This window comes from Lynx rufus, unplaced genomic scaffold, assembly GCF_022079265.1.
Source record: "Lynx rufus isolate CCGP_SWC_20201006 ecotype Redwood Valley unplaced genomic scaffold, mLynRuf1.p SCAF_36, whole genome shotgun sequence".
NCBI classification, from domain to species: Eukaryota; Metazoa; Chordata; class Mammalia; order Carnivora; family Felidae; genus Lynx; species Lynx rufus.
The window spans coordinates 1,645,137-1,663,760 of NW_025814852.1; the positions used below are offsets into that span (position 1 = coordinate 1,645,137).

At 66.3% G+C, this 18,624-nt stretch overlaps 1 protein-coding gene across 2 annotated transcripts; it reads right to left on the minus strand.

The window, feature by feature from the left end:
- Positions 1-9,891: 9,891 nt before the first annotated feature.
- On the minus strand, positions 9,892-17,138 carry LHX3 (LIM homeobox 3). 2 transcript variants are annotated; one of them, XM_047093891.1, is made up of 6 exons: positions 17,051-17,138; positions 12,892-13,063; positions 12,143-12,345; positions 11,439-11,590; positions 11,178-11,349; positions 9,892-10,378 (listed from the first exon to the last, which is right to left on the minus strand). In XM_047093891.1, the coding sequence occupies exons 1-6, from the start codon at positions 17,136-17,138 to the stop codon at positions 9,960-9,962; spliced, it is 1,206 nt and encodes a 401-aa protein (XP_046949847.1). In that variant the 3' UTR covers positions 9,892-9,959. The 2 variants fall into 2 exon arrangements, with proteins under 2 accessions (XP_046949847.1, XP_046949846.1); XM_047093890.1 differs by lacking the exon at positions 17,051-17,138 and adding an exon at positions 15,253-15,346.
- Between the last annotated feature and the right edge of the window lie 1,486 nt (positions 17,139-18,624).

An 18,624-nucleotide genomic window follows, 5' to 3' on the forward strand; every position in this document is an offset into this window, starting at 1 on the left:
GGCAGCCCCCACCCCCTGCCCGGGCTGCCTGTCGCTGGAGGAGTAATTTCATTAGGAGCTTCCTGGCAGCTGGCAGAGGCCACGCCGCGAGGCCCGGGAGCAGCATTTCTTTATGGAGATGAGAGACAGGAATATGAAAATTTAAGCCGGAGCGGATGTAATTTAACTTTGCATTATTTATCGGGGACACAAATCCTTTCTAATATTGGCGGATTGGGGAGGGCCAGGCAGGGTCGCGGGGCCTTCTTTGGGGGGCGGTCAGCCGACGGGCTGGCTCCCCACCCCCTCAGCCTACGGGAAGGGGCCAGGGCACCACTGGGTGGCAGGTTGGAGTTGATGCCCACAGGCTGCATGGGACAGCCAGGGAGGGACGGCCTGGGAGGGACGGCCTGGGGCAGGGGGAGGGACAGCCAGGGAGGGACATCCTGGGAGGGACGGTCTGGGGCAGGGGGAGGGACAGCCTGGGGAGGGACAGTCTGGGGCAGGGGGAGGGACAGCCAGGGAGGGACATCCTGGGAGGGACAGTCTGGGGCAGGGGGAGGGACAGCCTGGGGAGGGACAGTCTGGGGCAGGGGGAGGGACAGCCGGGGAGGGACAGTCAGGGAGGGACAGCCTGGGGCAGGGGGAGGGACAGCCAGGGAGGGACAGCCTGGGACAGGGACAGGACCAACCCAGCTGGTATGGAAGGAAGCACCAGGCCCCCCGGGGACTCCAGCAGGTACCCTGGGCCCCTTCCTGTGGCCTACTCACCCTGTGGCCTGCAGGCAGTGGGGACTAGAGGGACCCACACCACAGGGGTGGTGTCAGCACCGAGCGGCTGACCAGGAGGGCCCCTGGCAAAGTACCACACACAGGGTAGATGAAAACGCCTGCATTCTTTCCCACCTGTGGAGGTCACAAGTCCCAAATCACGATGTGGGCAGGCTGGTTCCTCCCTCGGGCTCCGAGGCCTGGGTTCCAGGCCTCCCCTGGCGGCCCTTGGCTTGTCCCCGAACCTTCTGTCTCTGCCTCTGTCCTCCTGAAGCCACATTCCCGTGTGTGTCCGTGTCTCAATTTCTCTCTCCCTCAGGACACCAGTCACTGGATTAGGACCCATCCCGACCCAGTGTGACCTCATCTCAACTCAATGACATGGCCCTTTCCACATAAGTCCCTGCGCATGGGCCCCGGGGGCTGGGACGAAGTTGCATTCGCGGCCGGGAAAGCGGGTGGCCAAGGACAGTGTGCTTCCAAACGTTCCTTGTTTTAAGCATTAAAAAAAAGGTGACTCGAGGGGCACCCGGGTAGCTCAGTCGGTGGAGCGTCCGGCTTCGGCTCAGGTCATGATCTCCCAGTTCGCGGGTCCGAGCCCCGCGTCGGGCTCTGTGCTGATGGCTCGGAGCCCGGAGCCCACTTCCGATTCTGTGTCTCCCTCTCTCTCTGCCCCTCCCCTGCTCACGCTGTCTCTCTCTCTCAAAAATAAATAAATGTTAAAAAAAAAAAAAAGAGATTATTCAGTGTAATCATTTTGGTGTTTCAAAAATCTGATTAACTTGAAAGTCTGCTAAGTTCTCAAGTTAATTTACTAATACGAGTCAATTATGAAGCTTAGGAAACTCTCAGAACAATGTGAGGGAACTTCTACCCCTCGATTCAGTTTTCTTAAACATTTAACCCAACCCACAGCTTCCAACCTTGCGAGCTGCGTCACCTCAGCCGCCGGACGCAAAGGGAGGAGTCTCACGAGTCACGATGTGTCTAAACACGCACCAAGCGTAAAAACGCAGAGACCGGTCTTCTTGTTTTCCAGTGTGGCCCCCGAAGTTAATAAGAGATTAACCTAAAAGTTGAAATCAGTTAATTAAACATTTTACTTGGAATCACAGACTACTGGGCTGGAGTTATTTTGACCAAGACAAAAACAGGAAGCCGTGTATGCAGTCCCTTAATCCCACACGGTTCTACACTCTGAGTTAGCAGGAAATAACATGGGTGGGGGCTGGAGGTAGCAGCCCCCCCACCCCTGCCCAGCTCTCCACCCCCCACCACCGCCCCCCTCCACCCTGGGCCCGGAGCTCCTCTCATCCCCTGAAGTCGGGAGAGACAGCTCCGTTGAGAAATTCCTCAGAGGATTTGCTAAAGGACGGTGACAGGAGGCGGGCCAGCCAGGCCCCTTGGGGGAGGCGGGCCGCGGCCCCTCCTGGACCCTCGTGGAGTGCCTGCCCACCAGCCTGTGGCCCACGCACAAAGGGCCAGATGGGCGAGAGGACGGCCAGATGTAGGGGTGGGGGATGAGAGCCACCGGGCCGGGTGCGAGCCTGGACAGGCCTCTTCCCGGGGCACACCCCCTGGCGTTGGCCCCCAGCCCCATCGGATGCCCTCCAGCTCCTGGGGCCGATGGGGCAGAGATGGGCCGGGGGAAGGGGAGGGGTCCCCAGGGAGGGGCCCAGGGCAGCAGGACCCAGTGGCCTCTCAGGGACAGAGGCAGCCCCCACCAGCCGCCTGCCCGCCTTTCGGAGACCTGGTGGGGACCCATGCCGTCCTCCCTCTGGGCAGTGGCCCCACCACCAGCCCCGGGTTCTGACGCCTGACGTCACCACCGGAAGGACTGGGAGAGAAGCCACCCCCCTGAGTTACGACCCAACCGGCAGCAGCCGAGTCAACCTACCCACCATCGGATTTCCTGCCTGCTTGTCGGTCTCTGCCCTGCCAGCCATATATCCAAACCCAACCCCCACGGGGCTTCGTTTTAACTAATAGGACACTTAGTTTAATGAGGAGAGTTTGCATAAGAGGAACCTGCTAATTAAATTTTAAACCTTGTCATTCTGAAGATTAGCCAGAACTCCGATGGAAACATTTGTCAGGGAGAGAGGAGCCGCTGCCCCCTCCCCAAGGAAAGGCTTGTTGGGGGTCTTGGCTGTAAACTACAGAGGGGTTTCTGGCTGAGGGAGCTGAGAAGGAATCTTCTGGAAGACCAGGAGATTCGCAGCACCAGGCCCTCTAAGGCGGCCCCCAGGATGGGCCTGGCTATGGGGGGCGGGGGGGCTGGCATTCGCCCAGGGGAACAGTCTGGGGGCTCCCGCCAAACCCCGCCCCAGGGTGCCAGGGCCCTGGGGCGGGGTGGCTGTGGACACAGCGACCTCAGGCTCCAGGAAGAGTGAGTAGAGTGAGTACCACGTGAGATGCCAGCACACGGTGGGGCTCAAGGGGCGCTGTCCTTTCCGCCATCCCTCTCTAGGCCCTGCCAGCTGTCGTGGGGGGCGGGGGGGGGGACAGGAGGCCCCCGCGGCTTAGAGCTGGTGGCGGCTGACCACCCGCCTCCTGTCCTCCAGGGAGGCCGAGGAGAGCCTCTCCAGAGTGCAGACTCCGCCCGCCCCGTCTGCAGCCCGCATTCTGCCAGCAGAGAAAAAAATGGGGGAGGGGGCACGTGAAAAGGGCGTGTTCGCCGGGTCACCCTGGAACGTCACGGGTCTCGACCCCTGCCCTTCCTGGAGTTCAAACAAAGCTGGTGGTCAGGGCGGGCTGGCCCTCGGGACAATGGTCAGGGGTCTCCGGGAGAGCTTTAGGCTAGGGGACAGGACGGAGCCACTCTGTCGACGACCACCAGGCCGGCGGCCGGTGCGTCTGGGGGCTGGAGATGCCCTCTCTGCTCAGCCACCGGGTCAGACCTCCCCGGACACGGGCCCTTTCCCGGGGAGGGGGCACTGAGTCCCAGGCCAGCTGTGCTCATCGGGGGAGGGTCCCTCTGCCGCCAGGGCCGCCCCCCTGCACCGCCCGCTGGGCCCAGGGCGGCGTGGACTCTGCACGTCCCACCACGGCGGGGCCTCCCCGCCACCCAGCAGGGGGACACCCCCCACGGGCACCGCTGGGTTTCCTTCTCTCCCCGCCCCGCAGGTGACAGGCCCACGTGGTCAAATCGGCCGTGCCGCGGCGTGTGGCCCGCGCCCTCCGCGCTCCGGGGGCCGTTTCCGGCACCGCGCAAGGCCGACGTCGGCGGCCACGTCCCACACCCCACGCCCGCGCGGCCCCGCGTCTTCCCGTGTCCGTGGCTGTCCCTGTTCTGGGCATTTCCTGTAACGTGGATCACACAGCACGTGGCCTTCTGTGTCGGCTTCTTTCAGCCGCAGGCTGTTTCAAGGTCCGTGGAGCCGTGGCGCGCGTGGGCGCGTTGCTGTCTTCCCGGCTGGTGCTACGCCACGGCTGCCACGACAAGGACGGGCCCGCTTTTCCTATCGATTTATGGCCTGATGGCCGTCGGGCTGTGTCCACCTTTGGGCTGCTGTGCTGCCATGAACGTTCGTATTCGGGTGTCTGTTTGGGCTCCTGTTCTCAGCTCTTCGGGGGCGTGGAACCGCCAGGTGTCTGAGGAGGCGGGGGGCTGCCGTCCCCATGGTCTGCGGCCCCAGGTCCCCGGCAGCAGCACGCCAGGCCCCGGTCCTCCGTGTCCTTGCCAGGACTTGCTGCTGTCCGCTTTGCCCTGCTTTGTAGCCGTCCCGTGGGGCGCCGGTGGCTTCTCACACTGCGGTTCTGACTCGATTTCCCTCGAGGCCCCTGGTGCGTGCCTCCTCCTGAGCTGTTGACTAGATCACCCCGTCACGGACGAGGAGCCACCTCTCGGCCCACAGTTGACAGGCCGTGGATGTGGGGGACAGGATGATGGTCTCAGGTTTGGGGACCCTCAGGGACAGGGGCCCCTCAGGGATGGGGAGCCCTCAAGGATCGGAGACCCCCAGGGATGGGGACCCCTCAGGGATGGGGAGCCCTCAAGGATGGGGGACCCCCAAGGATGGGGACCCCTCAGGGATGGGGAGCCCTCAAGGATGGGGGACCCCCAGGGATGGGGACCCCTCAGGGATGGGGAGCCCTCAAGGATGGGGGACCCCCGGGGATGGGGACCCCTCAGGGACGGGGAGCCCTCAAGGATGGGGGACCCCCGGGGATGGGGACCCCTCAGGGATGGGGAGCCCTCAAGGATGGGGGACCCCCGGGGATGGGGACCCCTCAGGGACGGGGAGCCCTCAAGGACGGGGGACCCCCAAGGATGGGGACCCCTCAGGGATGGGGAGCCCTCAAGGATGGGGGACCCCCGGGGATGGGGACCCCTCAGGGATGGGGAGCCCTCAAGGATGGGGGACCCCCGGGGATGGGGACCCCTCAGGGACGGGGAGCCCTCAAGGATGGGGGACTCTTCAGGGACAAGAGGCCTTCGGGGACAGGGGACCCTCAGGGGCAGGGGACCCTTCAGAGAGAAGGACCCCTCTGCGACAGCGTCTCCTCTGGATTGGGGTCTTTCCAGACCAATCACCTTGAGTGCATGACCTCCCCCAGCAATCCCGCCCCTGCCTCCGTCTCACCCACTGTTGGGGCCGACACGGGCTGGAGGGGGGCAGAAGGACATGAGACACTCCTGCGGTGGCCTGGGCCCCCCACGCCGGCACCTGGCTCAGAGGACACCTCGACCTGGGCGCTCCGATCGGAAGTGGGGAGGGGCCTGTGCACACAAGCCCGCTTCCCTCACAGCCACCAAGACCTACAGGTTACGGAGGAAGGTCCCAGGGCAGCCCGCCCATCCCCCCTCTCGGAGCAGCTCTGATGTGACACAGTCAGGGCAGCGGGCCAGGCGCTTTTTGACCCCCTGTGACAACCCAACAAGGTTCCCCGACCCAGACCCCCCACGGCTCAGAGCCCTGTCCTCCCAGAGCGGGGGTTGCGTGCTCACGGTCACAGAGCCCCGAGTCTCGGGGACGCCGCGGGTCTGGCCGGGCTGTTTCCTCTGCGTCCCCACCTCTGCCCAGCCCTTCATCCGGGCCCGTAGCCTGTTCCCCTCGCAGTGACCCGGGAAGCCAGGGCGTGATGCTGTGTGCGGGCTCAGAAAGGTTGAGCCAGTGCCCGAGGTCACACAGCTTGGGAGGAGCCTGGGCCAGTTCGCCCCGACCCTGGGCTCTGGTGCCTGGCTCTACAAGGCCCCTAAGGACAGACGTGAGGGGCTCGGCAGGGAGCCAGGGGCACCCCCCCCTCCCGCCTTCTCCAGGACCTGGCTCAGCCCCAGCTCCCCACGGCAAGTGTCAGCGGGTGGCCCTCCACGGCAGCTCCCCTGGACGGTTTCTCGGGAGCGCATGGAACCGAGGGTTTGAGGGCTGTGCGTGCCCCTGGGGGCCTGTGGCCACCCCTCCAGGGGCGAGCCCCACGGCCACACCCACGGGCTCACGCACGCCCATCGCACACGCGCGCGTCCCTGACTCTGGGGCCTGCGGAACCCGAAGTTTTCCCTCAGGTTTGGCCTCGGGCCCCACGCACGCTCCGCCCGCGTGACAGCGGCTTCTTAGCGCCCTGTCTATTTTTGAATGCCAAGAGGGGGTTCCGCCGGTCAGGAGGGAATATCTTTATGGTAAAAAATGAGCCATGTTGCTTCAGCTCCAAGAGGGGTGGGTTCTGCCACGTCGCCCAGGCAGACTGATGAAAATCCTGCTTCATGAAGCCGTGGCTCCCCCATTAATTAGGGGGAGGGGGCCCTCCGCACGGCCGCACACCTCGCCCACGGCCAAAAGCTTGTCAACATTTTCCACGAAGAATGAAAATGTGAATACCTTTCAGATTATTCAATGTCACCAAGGTATGGAGAAAGGTCGCAGTGCTGGGTGTCATTTATCTCGTTGCGGATTTAAAGAGCTTTTTTCTATTAAATTTCTTAAAATTAATGTTTTATGTTGCTCAGAGTAATTTGAACAATTATGGGCTTAAAGAATTGATCATTACAGCCCCTGGGATTTAGCGTTCCAGACTGATTCCTTTGAAAACCCACTGATTTATAGCCTTGCTACTCAAGCAGGCAAGTCCCCAGGGTGTGGACCCCAACCCCCTCCTGCCCACATCTGGGGGGCCGGTCCCCCAACAAGCCGGCCAGTCCTGCGGGGGGTGGGGTGGCGAGGAGGGAGGTGAAGCAGGGAGGGGAGCGGGTCTCACGGAGGGAGATGTCCCCTGTGCAAATTTTATACTTAAGGGAAGACCCTTTATGTGTCGGCTGATGTTATCATTTACACTATTCAGGTATTCACGCTTGATAATGTAATACATCGCTGGGTTCAGAAGTTAACAGGGGCGCCTGGGTGGTTCAGTCGGTTGAGCCTCGGACTCGATCTCAGCTCAGGTCTTGACCTCGGGGTTGTGAGTTCGAGCCCCGAGCTGGGCTCAGCGCTGCGCGTGGAGCCTGCTTCAAAAAGGAAAAAAGAAAAAAATAGTGAACGACCCCGCCCTTCCCCACAAAAAGTTTCGCGAGCTCAAGGGGGCCCCGAATCCGCGACAGGGCGCCCCCACCCCAGCGTCTGCCAGCCGGGCGGCTGCCCTCCTCCTCACCAGCAACGCGGGTCGTCCTGGGCAGGGTCCCCCTGGGCACCCCTCCCGCCGCCGCACCAGCCCCGGGCCGCCCACACCCACCCGGCTAATGGGCTTTGTGGTCCCGGGACGTGGGAGCTGTGGTTCTGCCCAGCTGGCGCTCTGCTCGGATGGGGAGACGGAGGACGGGGGGCTCCGCGGGGACGGGGCGGCTGTGGGTCTGATGGCCGAGCACATCTGCCAGGTGCCTGGGTACGTCGCGCGTGTCCCCTCCGACACCCGCCAGGGCCTCCGCGCTCGGGCTGGGCGGCCCCGGGGGTCTCGGGGGTGGGGGAGGCCGCCCGCCCCCAGCTCCGCGGCACTGACTTGGCTCCGGGATTATCGACGCGCCGCCAGCTGGAGCGCGCTCGGCAGCAACTGCCAACAGGCGGAGGGCCCCGCGGGGACACTTAGCACTTTATTAACCTGTCAGCGCCTAAAAGGTCCCGGGCGGCCTGGGGGAGGGGCTCGAGCAGGAGAGGGGGCGACTTGAGGACTTACGGCCGCCCCCTCGGGGCCACCAGGTCAGACAGCGCCGGCTCCTGCGCCACCGGGGCCCCCAGATCCCGACTCCGAGCAGGCTTCTTTCTTCCCCGGGGGCGCCCTTTCCCCTCCAGGACCCCGCCCACCACCCCCTGGGTGGCCCTGACCTTTGAGCACCATCCCCCCCCCCCCCACTAACCCAGAACCACTCACACTTCCGGGTGCCACGCCTTTGCTCCCGGTAGGTGCCTCCGACCCTCCTGCCCTAACCTGGCTCTTCCCTGCCCCCCCCCCCCACGGAATGGTTTCGGGGCCCCTGCGTCCTGCCCCGAATCTTCTCCTGGTGCCTCCCCGTTCCCTGTCCCGGGGGCTGCCCTGTGGGGGCACGTGAGCCTGCAGCTGCCGGGACCTTCCTCCCAGGAACGCCGCCCCTCCTTCCCAGCGTCAACCCCTCTTCCCTGCACTGGTTGCTCATCCGCCCCCCCTCCCCCGACCGCCCCGGTGCCCCAAATGCAGTGGAGGCCCACAGGGCCGGGTCGTGCCCTCCGGTGGCGCACCTGCCGGGCGAGGGGCGGCCCCAAGCGCACAGACCCTCTCCTTACATCTCCCTTGGAGGGGCTGCCACCTCTGTCTCCACCTCGCCGCAGGAGGGCTCAGAGGGGGCGGCTCACTTCCCCAGCATCACACAGCAAGTCACAGATGGCGAGGAGTGGAGTCCAAGCTGGCAAGACCCCCACGACCACGTGCCGTGAACCTCCTGACCAGCTGACTCCACACCGTCCTCACCGCCGGTGCCGCTCCAGCTGTGAACACATTCCCGGGCCACCCCAGCCCCTGTCTCTCCCAGGGACCCGGCCCCAGCACCCCCCCCCATTTCTCCCACCACGTCTCCTTCCGGTGCTCAGAACTTTGGCCAAGATCCAGGGACAGAGGGGCCCAATGACACCAGGTGCCACCCCTGAGGAGGAGCTGCGGCCACTCCAACCGGCCTCCCCGTTTCCGGAGAACTGCCCCCTCTGCCCCACGCACCCCTAGCCCCACTCAACACACGGACCCTCTAGACCATAACCGACAAATTTATTGAAGTCTTGGAAAGAGCTGACGGTCAAAGAGTAAATAAAAACACGGGACGTCCACAGAACCAACAGGTAGCTTGGGATGCACGTTTGTGGGGATAGCTGGGCCTCACCCGCGGCCGGCCTGTGAGTCTGGGGCGGGCGGCTACACGCTGTCGCTGTCGGGGGCGGAGGAGGCGCCCCATCCTCAGGCAGTTAGAGCGGCTCCCAGAGGGAAAGCCGCAGGCTGTTTGGCAACGGAAATCGGTGGGCTGGGCGTGGCCTGGACGCTGAGGGCCTGGGGGCGGCTGTGACAGGGAGGGAGGTCCCCACGGCCTTAAAGGTTGTTCGTGGAGAAGAAGGGCGCCCGGGAGTGGCGTCTCTTCGGAGGGGCAGTGGAGTCAAGAACAGAAAGATCCTGAGCCAGCAGCCCCAGGGAAGAGGGGAGAGGAGGGTCCTGGGAAGGTGGGGGCTGGGGTCAGGGAGGCTCCCGGAGGGACCAGGAAGGACACAGGCGTGGCCCCCCCCTCGGCCACCGCCTGCCTGGAGAGAGGAGACCGACCCATCTCCGACCTCACGCGGGGCTACACAGCTCAGGCAGATGGAGCTTGGGAAATAAAAGCACGGTTCGTGCTATTTTCTTGATTTTAGAAACAGAAGCATCTTCCCGCCTGAGGACGGTGTGGAGCGAGGCCCGGAGTGAAGGCCCAGCCTGGGCGGGTGATGGTTCGGCTCTAGAAACAGCAAGCGTCCAGTTAACTGGTCCATAAAGGGAGGAATCTGCTTACAAAACAAGGCTCGCTGGGCGGCCGCGGGCGGGCCGGCCCCCGTGTCCAGGGAGGGGGACGCCCTCTGCGCCCGAGGGAGGGGCTGCGGGGTGTGGCCCTCTCTCGAGGCCCTCATCCTGTCCCCCACTGCTGCCAGTGGCACCTGCATCCCGCGGAGGTCCAGGACTTCGGGAAAGGAGGGCCGTGCGGCTCCAGGCCACCCAGCCGGGGGTTGGGGGGGGGGGCGGCACCGCAGCCCTCACCCCTCATGGCCGGCGCTCGGGGGAGCCGGGGGCCTCGGTCAGAACTGAGCGTGGTCCACCTCGTCCAGCCAGGAGGCGGGGCTGGCAGGGAAGTCGGGGTAGCCCCCGCTGCTCCCCGTGGACAGGTCAGAGCTGGGTCCGTTTCCTGCCAGCACCCTCATGGGCGGGGGCCCACCTGGGGCCCCTGCGGGCACCAGGCCCAAGCCGGCATCTGGGTATACTAAGCTGGAGAGAAGGGGTTGGGGTCCAGGGAGGCTCTGCAAGGCAGCTGGGGACGGGGGGACACCGTAAGGGCTGCCGGGCCGCAGCTCGCGGTACTGCTCCGGGCCGGCCAGGCCTCCGTGCTCCAGCGGGAAGCTGCCCGGGGCTCCCGCGGGCCTGCCCAGGGCTGGGGTGGGCTCCCCCAGGCTGCTGTAGAGGCCGCTGGCAGGGCCCATCTCGGCCACGGACGGCTCATCTGCAACGGAAGTGGATTGTGCAGCTCAGGGCCCGCCCTCCTCCCCCTCCTGCCCTCAGTGCCCCTCCCCCAGCAGTGGCCGGCCCGCCTCTTCTGCACTTAGAACTCCTGCTGCCCTCGGCCCCTGGGCTTGTGCAGCTCAATCCCACCCAGCATCTGAGGAACAGTGGGATCCCCTGGGGGGAGCAAAACCAGTCAAAACCCAGAGCTGCAGGACAGTCCCCAGACGGCTTTGGGAAAGGTAGCACAGAGTCCACTAATCCCATTTTGCAGACAGCTCAACTGAGGCTCAGAGAGGCAGCGTGACTCATTGCCCAAGGTCACAGTGCAGCCAAAGAATCTCTTGCAGAAACTGTCTGAGGACGGGCATCAAGGGGTAAGAAAGAGGTCTCCCTGGCACCGAGACTGAGACAATCAGACCCCACAGAGGAGGGTGGGCTCCCCCCTCTCCAAACAGCCAAGACTTTTCATCACTTACCCCAGAACTGTGCTGCCCACTTTCCTAAAAAAATCATCGCAAGGGCCAGGAACCAGAGGGTTGGCCTGGACCCTTTCCCCATGAGAAAGCCTGCTGCGGGACACGTGGCCCACGGGGGCTGTCCACCCCCAGGGCAGCAGCTGAGCAGCGCCCCAGGGGCCAAACCCCACGGCTGGGGGACGGTGGGGGCCAGGGTCCATCAACGGTCCCCTAGCGAGGAAGTTCAGTTTGCGGGCTCCGGGCGCCCAATGGGCCCAGGTGCCGCGGGACTCCCGGGCTGCGGCTCCCGGGGATGCGGGGGCTCCGGCGCCCCGCCGTTACCGGTGAAGGAGACGTCGGCGTCGCTGTCCTGCCCCTCCTCCTGGACGCTGTCCTTGTCGGACTTGGAGCCGCCGCGGGCGCGCTTCATGTTGCGGAAGTACTGGCCCCAGCGCTGCCGGCCGGCGTCCTTCTTGAGTCGCTTTTCCTTGGCGCGGCGGTTCTGGAACCACACCTGCGGGGCGGGGGCGGGGTGGGGGTGACGAGCGGCCTGGCGGCGGGGAGCGGAGGGGGTGGGGGCGCGGCCGGGCGCGGGGCGCTGACCTGCACGACGCGCATGTCCAGGCCGGTCTCGGACGAGAGCTGCTCGCGCACGTGGCGCGCGGGCTTGGGCGACGTGTTGTAGGCGCTCTTCAGCGTCTCCAGCTGCTTGGCCGTGATGGTCGTGCGCGGCCGCTTGGCCGTGGCCTCCGCCTCTGCACCGCGAGGGCTTGGGGTGAGGCCGGGCGCCTCGGCCGCCCGACGCACCACCCACCCCCCGACCCCGCCGGGCGCGGGGACCCCGGGAAAGACGCGCCTGGCGCGCGTCCGGGCCCGCTCGGAGGGGCGGCTGCGCCGCGACCTGGGCCGCCAGGAGGAACGCGCGGCCCCCGCCCGCCCGCGCCTCCCACCTCCCCTCCTCCCGGTTGCTCTTTGTTCCGAGGCTGTGGGTAAGGCCGGATCCTCGCGGTCAAGGGTCCGGGGCGATAACTCAGACCAGGGGTGATAATCCACCCAAGCCAGACCAGCCTCCCTGCGCCCGCGAGTGAAGAGGCCGCCGAGACCCCGGCCGCTCTGCGAACTGTCCCCACCCGGCTCCAGCCCCAGTCCCCACCCCAGGCCTGCAGGGAAGGCGCTTAAGTTCGCGTCCCCGAGCGAGCGCGCTTCGGCGGGCGCTGGACGTGGGGATCCCTCCGCGCCCCGACCCGACGGGCGCCAGCCTCCTTTTGCAGACGGGGACAGGAGGGTGGGTGGACCCGCCCACTGACCGCGCTGCTTGGCCGTCTCGTAATCCGCCTTGCACACGAGCCGGCTGTCTTCCATGAGGTAGAACTCGTCGCCCGTGGCCAGCTGCCGCTTGCACACGACGCAGGCGAAGCAGTGCAGGTGGTACACGAAATCCTGGGCGCGGCGCACCACCTGCGTGGGCGGGATGCCCAGCTGGCACGCGGCGCACTTGGTCCCGAACCGCCTGCGGGACGCACAGGGCGCGGCTCAGCGCGGCGTTTGGCGGCTCCTTTCGCCCGGAGCGGGTTGGAGAGCGGCGAGCGGGGCGCCGCGCTGGGCGGTTCAGGAGGGAGGCTCACCCCGGCCCTGCCTCTAAATCACCGGCCCGGCAGCCTCGGCGGAGCCGCACAGAATACCGAGAAGGGACCCAGGGTCCCTGGGGGCCGGGTCAGGAAGCTGGATCCGTGGGCCAGGTCCCTTAGACCCCGAGGCTTGTGCCTGGAAAGCACCCCCTCCCGAGCATTAAGGACAAAAACAAGACCAGAGTTAAGAGGGAGTAAATCCAATCAAGTTCTGCAAACCGGGGTTATCTTTTGAACGACTGTTCCCATGATTTACAAAATTAATTACCTAGGAAAAATTAGGCGCCCGGCCTCGCAGGCCGGGGCTGCGGTGGAGCTGCCCCAACCCCTGCCCCTGCCCCCTCCCCACATGGGTGGCGGGAGGGGCCGGCTTGGCGGGAGCAGACTTCCCCCCTGCCCTCCCCGCCGGCGCGCTCGGCCGCACTCACTTGAAGAAGTCGTCCTTGCAGTAGACGCTCTCTCCGCGGCTGAAGCAGCGCTCGGCCAGGGGCGCGTGGCAGTCGCTGCACCTCAGACACTTGCTGTGCCAGTGGCGGTCCAGCGCCTTGAGGATGAAGCGGTCCAGGATGTGCTGGTCACAGCCGGCACACAGCGGGATCTCTGCAGGCCGAGGAGCCGCCACGGTCAGGGGTGCCGCCCGGAGAGGGAGCATGGAAGTCACCTTCCCGCTCCAGGCTCCGGGGCCGGCCGGGGCTGCCAAGGGACACCCCCTTCCCCGCAACCCCTCTTCCCCAGCTGGCACGAGTGGCTGCTTGGCCTGCCAAGCGTAGCGAGTGCCCAGCACCGAAGTCCAGAGCCGGGCCCACGGTTAAAATTGGGGGAAACTGAAAACGGTTTAGAAGTGTGCCCTTGAGCAGGAAGGGGCCCAGGCCGCCCCGTTAGGCCAGACACCGTCGATTGCAAAGTGTTCCCAGTTAGCACGGAGGGTGCACGTTGAGCTCAAATGAAAATCCCGCCCTAGGGGCTCTCTCCGTCACCAGGAGGCAAGGCATGGTCGTGGGGCACCCACCACCCAACCCCCATCATTATTTTGCACAATTAAATATCATTGCAGCTGGAGATTGCTTGTTTAAGCGTGGCCACCCAGCCCCGTGGCCCTGTCTGCAGGCACCAACGTGAACACTGGTGTCCTTGTCATCTTTGGGAACCCTGGGGGGTACTTATGCATGGGCTGGACAAATGCATCCTGGTCACCAGACTCAATTGCCGGTGCCTGGCAAGAGTTGCTGGGACACCTGGTCCTGCTGCCCCGGGACTGCGGGCCTCTGGGGGAGCCAGGCTGGGGAAACTCTGGAGTGGCCTCTGGGAGCCACTGGCCCATAAGGGCTTTGCAGGGTGCCCGTGGGCTGAGTGTCCCCGTTGATTTAGAAAAGGTCTTCCGAAGAGGAGAGCCAGCGGCAGGACTGGAACCAGTGCAAACACCGTGCCCACCTCGCGGTGCCCTCCTGGCCAGCCGCCGGCCCCTCCCGCTCCAGGCCGGCCCGCAGTGCGTGGGGGACCAGAGAAGGGCCTCCCTCCTGAAAGAACGGGATCGACCTCCGTCCGCAGCGACGGGAAACTCCAAACGGACGCGATCCCGCGTCGGGCCAAACCGCGGCCCCAGGTGCAGGAGCGCGGGCATCCGCCGCGCGTCCCGGGCCCCCCTCGCGGGCCGCCAGGGCAGCCGGCCTACAGCTGGTGGCCGGTCGGGCCCGCGCCGCGCGGATTCAGCACCGCGGCCCGGACAGCGCCCGGCCGAGCTCGCCCGCCCCCCGCCCCCCTCCAGCCCGGCCCCGCGTCCTGCAAAAGCCGCTCCCGCCGCGCGCCCCTCGCGCTCCCCGCCAAGCCTTGCGACCCCGGCCTTACGCTGCATGGCGGCTCCAGCCTCGGCGGGGTCTCCTACCCTCAGCACCCGCGGGGCCCAGCGGAGCCTCGGCCCGGCCGCCCGCTCCCCGCCAGCTCTCCTGAGCGATCGCGTTCGGAGCCCGCCTCCCCTCCCTCCCTCTCCCTCCGCCCTCCCACCCCTTCCTCCCAGCCCCTGCGGCCAACCCCTCCCAGGAACCGTCGGAAAAATAAATAAATAAATAAGTAGGGGACGGATGAGCCTCCCCCCCACCCCCCCCCCCAGCCTGGATGTAACCTGTTTCCCACCTGCTCGGTCCCTGCCACTCCCCGCCGGCCCAGGCCCGCCTCCGTCTCCTTCCCGTGGTCTCCCGGGCCGGAGAACGTTTGCCGATGGCCCTCCTCTGGAAGCAGTGCACAGGGGAGCGGGGGGCAAGGCTGGTGCCACCGGGAAGCTGGACCGGGAAGCTGGGTCTTTCCTGTAGACCGGTCCTGAGAACCGTCTGGAGCCGGCCAGTCAGCAGGTGCGTATGGGTGCAGACAAGATCCCCGCCAGGAGCGACCTGCCAGCGGGCTCCAGCTCTACCCCCTGGCCCCTGCCTCTGCCTCTCTTTCTCCCGCCCCCCCCCCCGAAAGTGTGGAGGGTCTGGGTGGGGTCGGCCCTCTCGGGGATCCTCTTGCCCCGTGGTCATTGAGCTGCGCGGTTCTATCCATTTACTCTCCTGATAAGGGAGAGGGTTTGCTCAATCGGTCCTGGGACCCCACGGACTCTCCGGCCTGAGCAGTGCCGCGCTGCGACCACGCAGCCGACAACACAGCTCCAGGGGCCCCGACGCTAACTCGCTGCTGGGGCCCTTGCACCCATGGCCTCCCCCGTCCCCTGTCTGCCGCCACCTCCGTGGCCAGGCCCGGAAAGGAGCGAGGACCCCCGGCTGTCCCCGCGGCGGCCGCTCCGCCTGGGCACCCACCTCGGCGCAGGTCCTCTCTCCGCGCCAGCAGCGCCAGCAGCAGGTCGCCGCCCGCCGACTCGCGGCCGGGGCCCAGCTCCCCGCGCGCCTCCATGGGACCCGTCTCCTGGCGCCGCTGCTCTCCCGCCCCGAACTTTCCCGGGGCCCGGCGAGGCCACGGCTTCGGTGGCCCCAGGCTGGTGTCCGAGCTGTTCCCCGCGCTGCTGGGCGCCGCGCCCGCGGGCCGCCCTGGGGCCCGGAGCCTCAGGCCGCGCGGAGGGCGGAGCGGCCGGGGGGCGGGGCCGCGACGCGGGGCGGGGCGGGGCCGGGGTGGGGGGGGGTCGCTGAGACGCGCCCCAGCCGTCCGCCGGCTCTGCGCGCCTTTGCGCGGGGACTCCGGGTGCCCGGGCGCCCCCCGAGTGCCCGGCCCGAAGGCGGGGACAGTCACGGGAGGAGCCGGGCCAGGGCTGCCCGCGGGCGCTTGCCCCGGTCCCGCAGCTAACCTGCCCGGAGCCGCGGGCTGAGGCCTGGGCTCCGGCGTGCACGCTCGCGGGTAGGCTCGGGGTCCGGGGAGGGCGGTCCCGGAAGGAGCCGAGTCCTACAGCCGCTTGAGAGACGGGGCTGGGAGGCTTGGTGACAACGTCTGGTCGGCAAGAACGCGACCCGAGACCCAGCGAGGACGAGTGTGGCGCCAAAAGGCTCTCAGCCAAGCCACCAGGAGCCAGACAGGACCTCAGACCTCCCCGCACTGACCAGCTTCTGAGCCCCACCCTGAGAACCGCCACCAGAATGGGCGCAGAGAAGAAGGGCGATTCCCGGCAGATACACCCGGTGTCCTCGGCCTGGACACGCGGCCAAGACTCAGGTCAGGAAGGACAGAGCTGGGAAAGTCGGGGTCCGCCCTCACTTTCCTCCTCACCCACAGCGCCCCAGCTTGCCCAGAATGCAGGTCCCACACTTAACTTTCCAATATCCTGCCACCGGTCCAATAATTAAGACACAGCAGTGTGGGGCCATTGTGGGCTGGGGCTGGTGAGGGCAGGCACCCCAGGCAGTGCTGGGGAGCGCGGGGTTTATGCCAGCCTTCAGGTCCCTCCACCGGGGACTGAGAGTGGGCAGTCCTACGCTCCTTCTCCTGGCCTCCAGTTGCCGGGTCTGTGCGCTTCAACAAGGGGACCAGCCTGGAAGGATGTGGGCAGGACACAGCGCCTCCCAGATCCCAGCAGACCCGAAGTCTCACGGTTTTGAGCGAAGGCTCATATGACACTTGTTACCCAGAGGACAGGGCAAGGGTGCACACGCTAGGGAGCCGAGTGGGTGCTGGGTGTGCTGGGGTGTCGCCTGTTGAGTGTCAGCTGCTTGCAGAGGCCTGCCTAGAGGGACCGAGTGTGGTTCGAGGGGGGAAGGGGCAAGCAGACAGCGGGTCCGGGAGGTGGCGGCGGCCCCACACGCTCAGCATCTGGCCAGCCAGCCGGCAATGCCTCCATTATTTCACAACGTCCATGGCAATCTAGTGGCCCTTAGGGAGGGTGGTTCAGGCGGGAGATCCAGCCCAGGGGTCCCAGTTCTGCACTGTTGGGCGGTTAGGAGGTCTGTGTGGGACAGCTGAGGGGCGTGGAGTCTGGAGGAAATTGGCGCCCCCTCACTCTGCCCTATCCCTTCCGCCCCAGCAGCGCCTGCAGGGCCCCTTCTGTTCTCTGCTGTCCTGGGCCCCTTCCTCCCCGCTGTCCCTCCGCCTGGCTCTGCCACCCTTGCCGTTTCTCCCCTTGTGGGTGCTCTTGCTCGGGCTGGAGGCCAAGGGGCTCACGGGGGTCCTTACCCCGAGTCCCACCGAAGGTGCAGACGGCAGCGGCCCCGGGGGCCCCGGGCCGATCTCTGTCTCTACCCAGCTCGGTTTCCAGCAGCATGGCGACCACCAGGCCGAAGATGAGGCCCGAGTGGCCCCGGGCAGCCCTCCTCCCTCCTCCTCTGCCACCCCGGGGGAGGGCTCGGAGCTCCCCAAGGTCCCGGGAGCCTCGGAACGGCGAGCCTGTGGTGCGCGGTGTGGCCAGGCGGGAGACTCTGGGCCCCCGGGCGCTGTCCGCGGTGCTGAAGGAGGCGCGCGGCTGCCCACCTCCCCACCTCCCCACCTCCCCAGGCCCCCTGTCCCCCACCCCTCCCCACGTCCTCTAACTCCGCCCACCACCCTCTTCCCCCAGCCCTCCTCCCCACCATCCCACCTCCCTAGGTCCTCTGTCCTTGCACCAACCTCCCCCCTGCCCTGCCCATGTCCCTACCTCCCCAGGCCCTTGTCCCCCACCCCCTACCCCCACTCTGCCTGCCTTTAACCCAGCCCCTCCTCCTCACTTCCCCACCTCCCTAGGTCTCTGGTCTCTCCACCAGCTTCCCCACCCTCCCCCAGATTCCTCCTTACCCACTTCCTCTCCTCAGGCTCCAGGCCACACCCCCACCGCCCCCCCCCCCCAGGACCCTCAGTCCCTCAGCCAGGCTTATCCCCTCCCCACGGCCCCTCCCTTTGCCGCTGCAGGCAGCTTGTCCTGCCGGCTCTGCCCTGAGCTCCAGGCCAGCCCAGAGGCTTGGGGTTTGAAGTGAGTGGGCGGTCCACCCTGCCCTGCGTGGCAGAGTCCAGGACTCGGCAGGTGGCCCCTCCAGCCCCACTGGCCTCCAGCCCAGGCCCCCATGAGTCCCTGGCTCCACGTGTGGCTCAGCAATGAGCTGTTGCTGCTGGCCTGAGGAACCTGTTGCCTTCACAACCTCTCGCCCAGATCTCCTGCTGGCAGGCCCCCCACCCCACGCCCCCAGGACAGCTGAGGAGGAGCACCCGGAGAGACCCCCACAGACACTCCTCAGGACTCCAGGGCTGTAAAGGGGTCACCAGGTGGGGGATCTACACGAACACCAGCACCACACAGGCCGGGAGTGGTGAACGGTCAGTGCCCTGCCCAGCTGGCACCACCAGGGGCTGCCTGTGCCAGGGAGGGGGTTACCTACCAGCTTCCACAGGGCCTGGCTGGGAAGGTGAATCCGCAGCAACCGCAGCCAGCAGGTCTCTGGGAAGCCACATGTGACTGGGGACCCCCCAGCCCCCCCCCCCCCAAAAAAAGGTAGAGGCAGGAGAAGAAACCAAACCAGTTCAGGCTCTGAGGCAACAAACAGGTGCCTGGGGGCTCCCTTCTCCCAGGGTTCCTCAGAGGCTCCCTTAACCGGGGCGCCCCTGGTGCCCTAAGTCCTGCAATTCACATGCGTCTCAGCTGTCGTCCCATCTCGGTCCATCTGCCTGCCGCGTGACTTGAACCAAAACCGCTGTCCCGCGGGCGGCTCCCAGCTAGATCAACCCCAGGAAGAGAATCCATAATTCATCGTCCGGTTTTCGCCTTCCACCTCAGCGTCTGG

Coding starts and splice junctions, on each gene's coding strand:
- LHX3 (XM_047093890.1), bottom strand. CDS start 15,346: ATGGAGGCGCGCGGGGAGCTGGGCCCCGGCCGCGAGTCGGCGGGCGGC. Junction 12,346..12,891: donor TGCAAGGACGACTTCTTCAA/GTGAGTGCGGCC, acceptor TGCGTCCCGCAG/GCGGTTCGGGACCAAGTGCG. Junction 11,350..11,438: donor TGGACATGCGCGTCGTGCAG/GTCAGCGCCCCG, acceptor CCCGCCCCGCAG/GTGTGGTTCCAGAACCGCCG.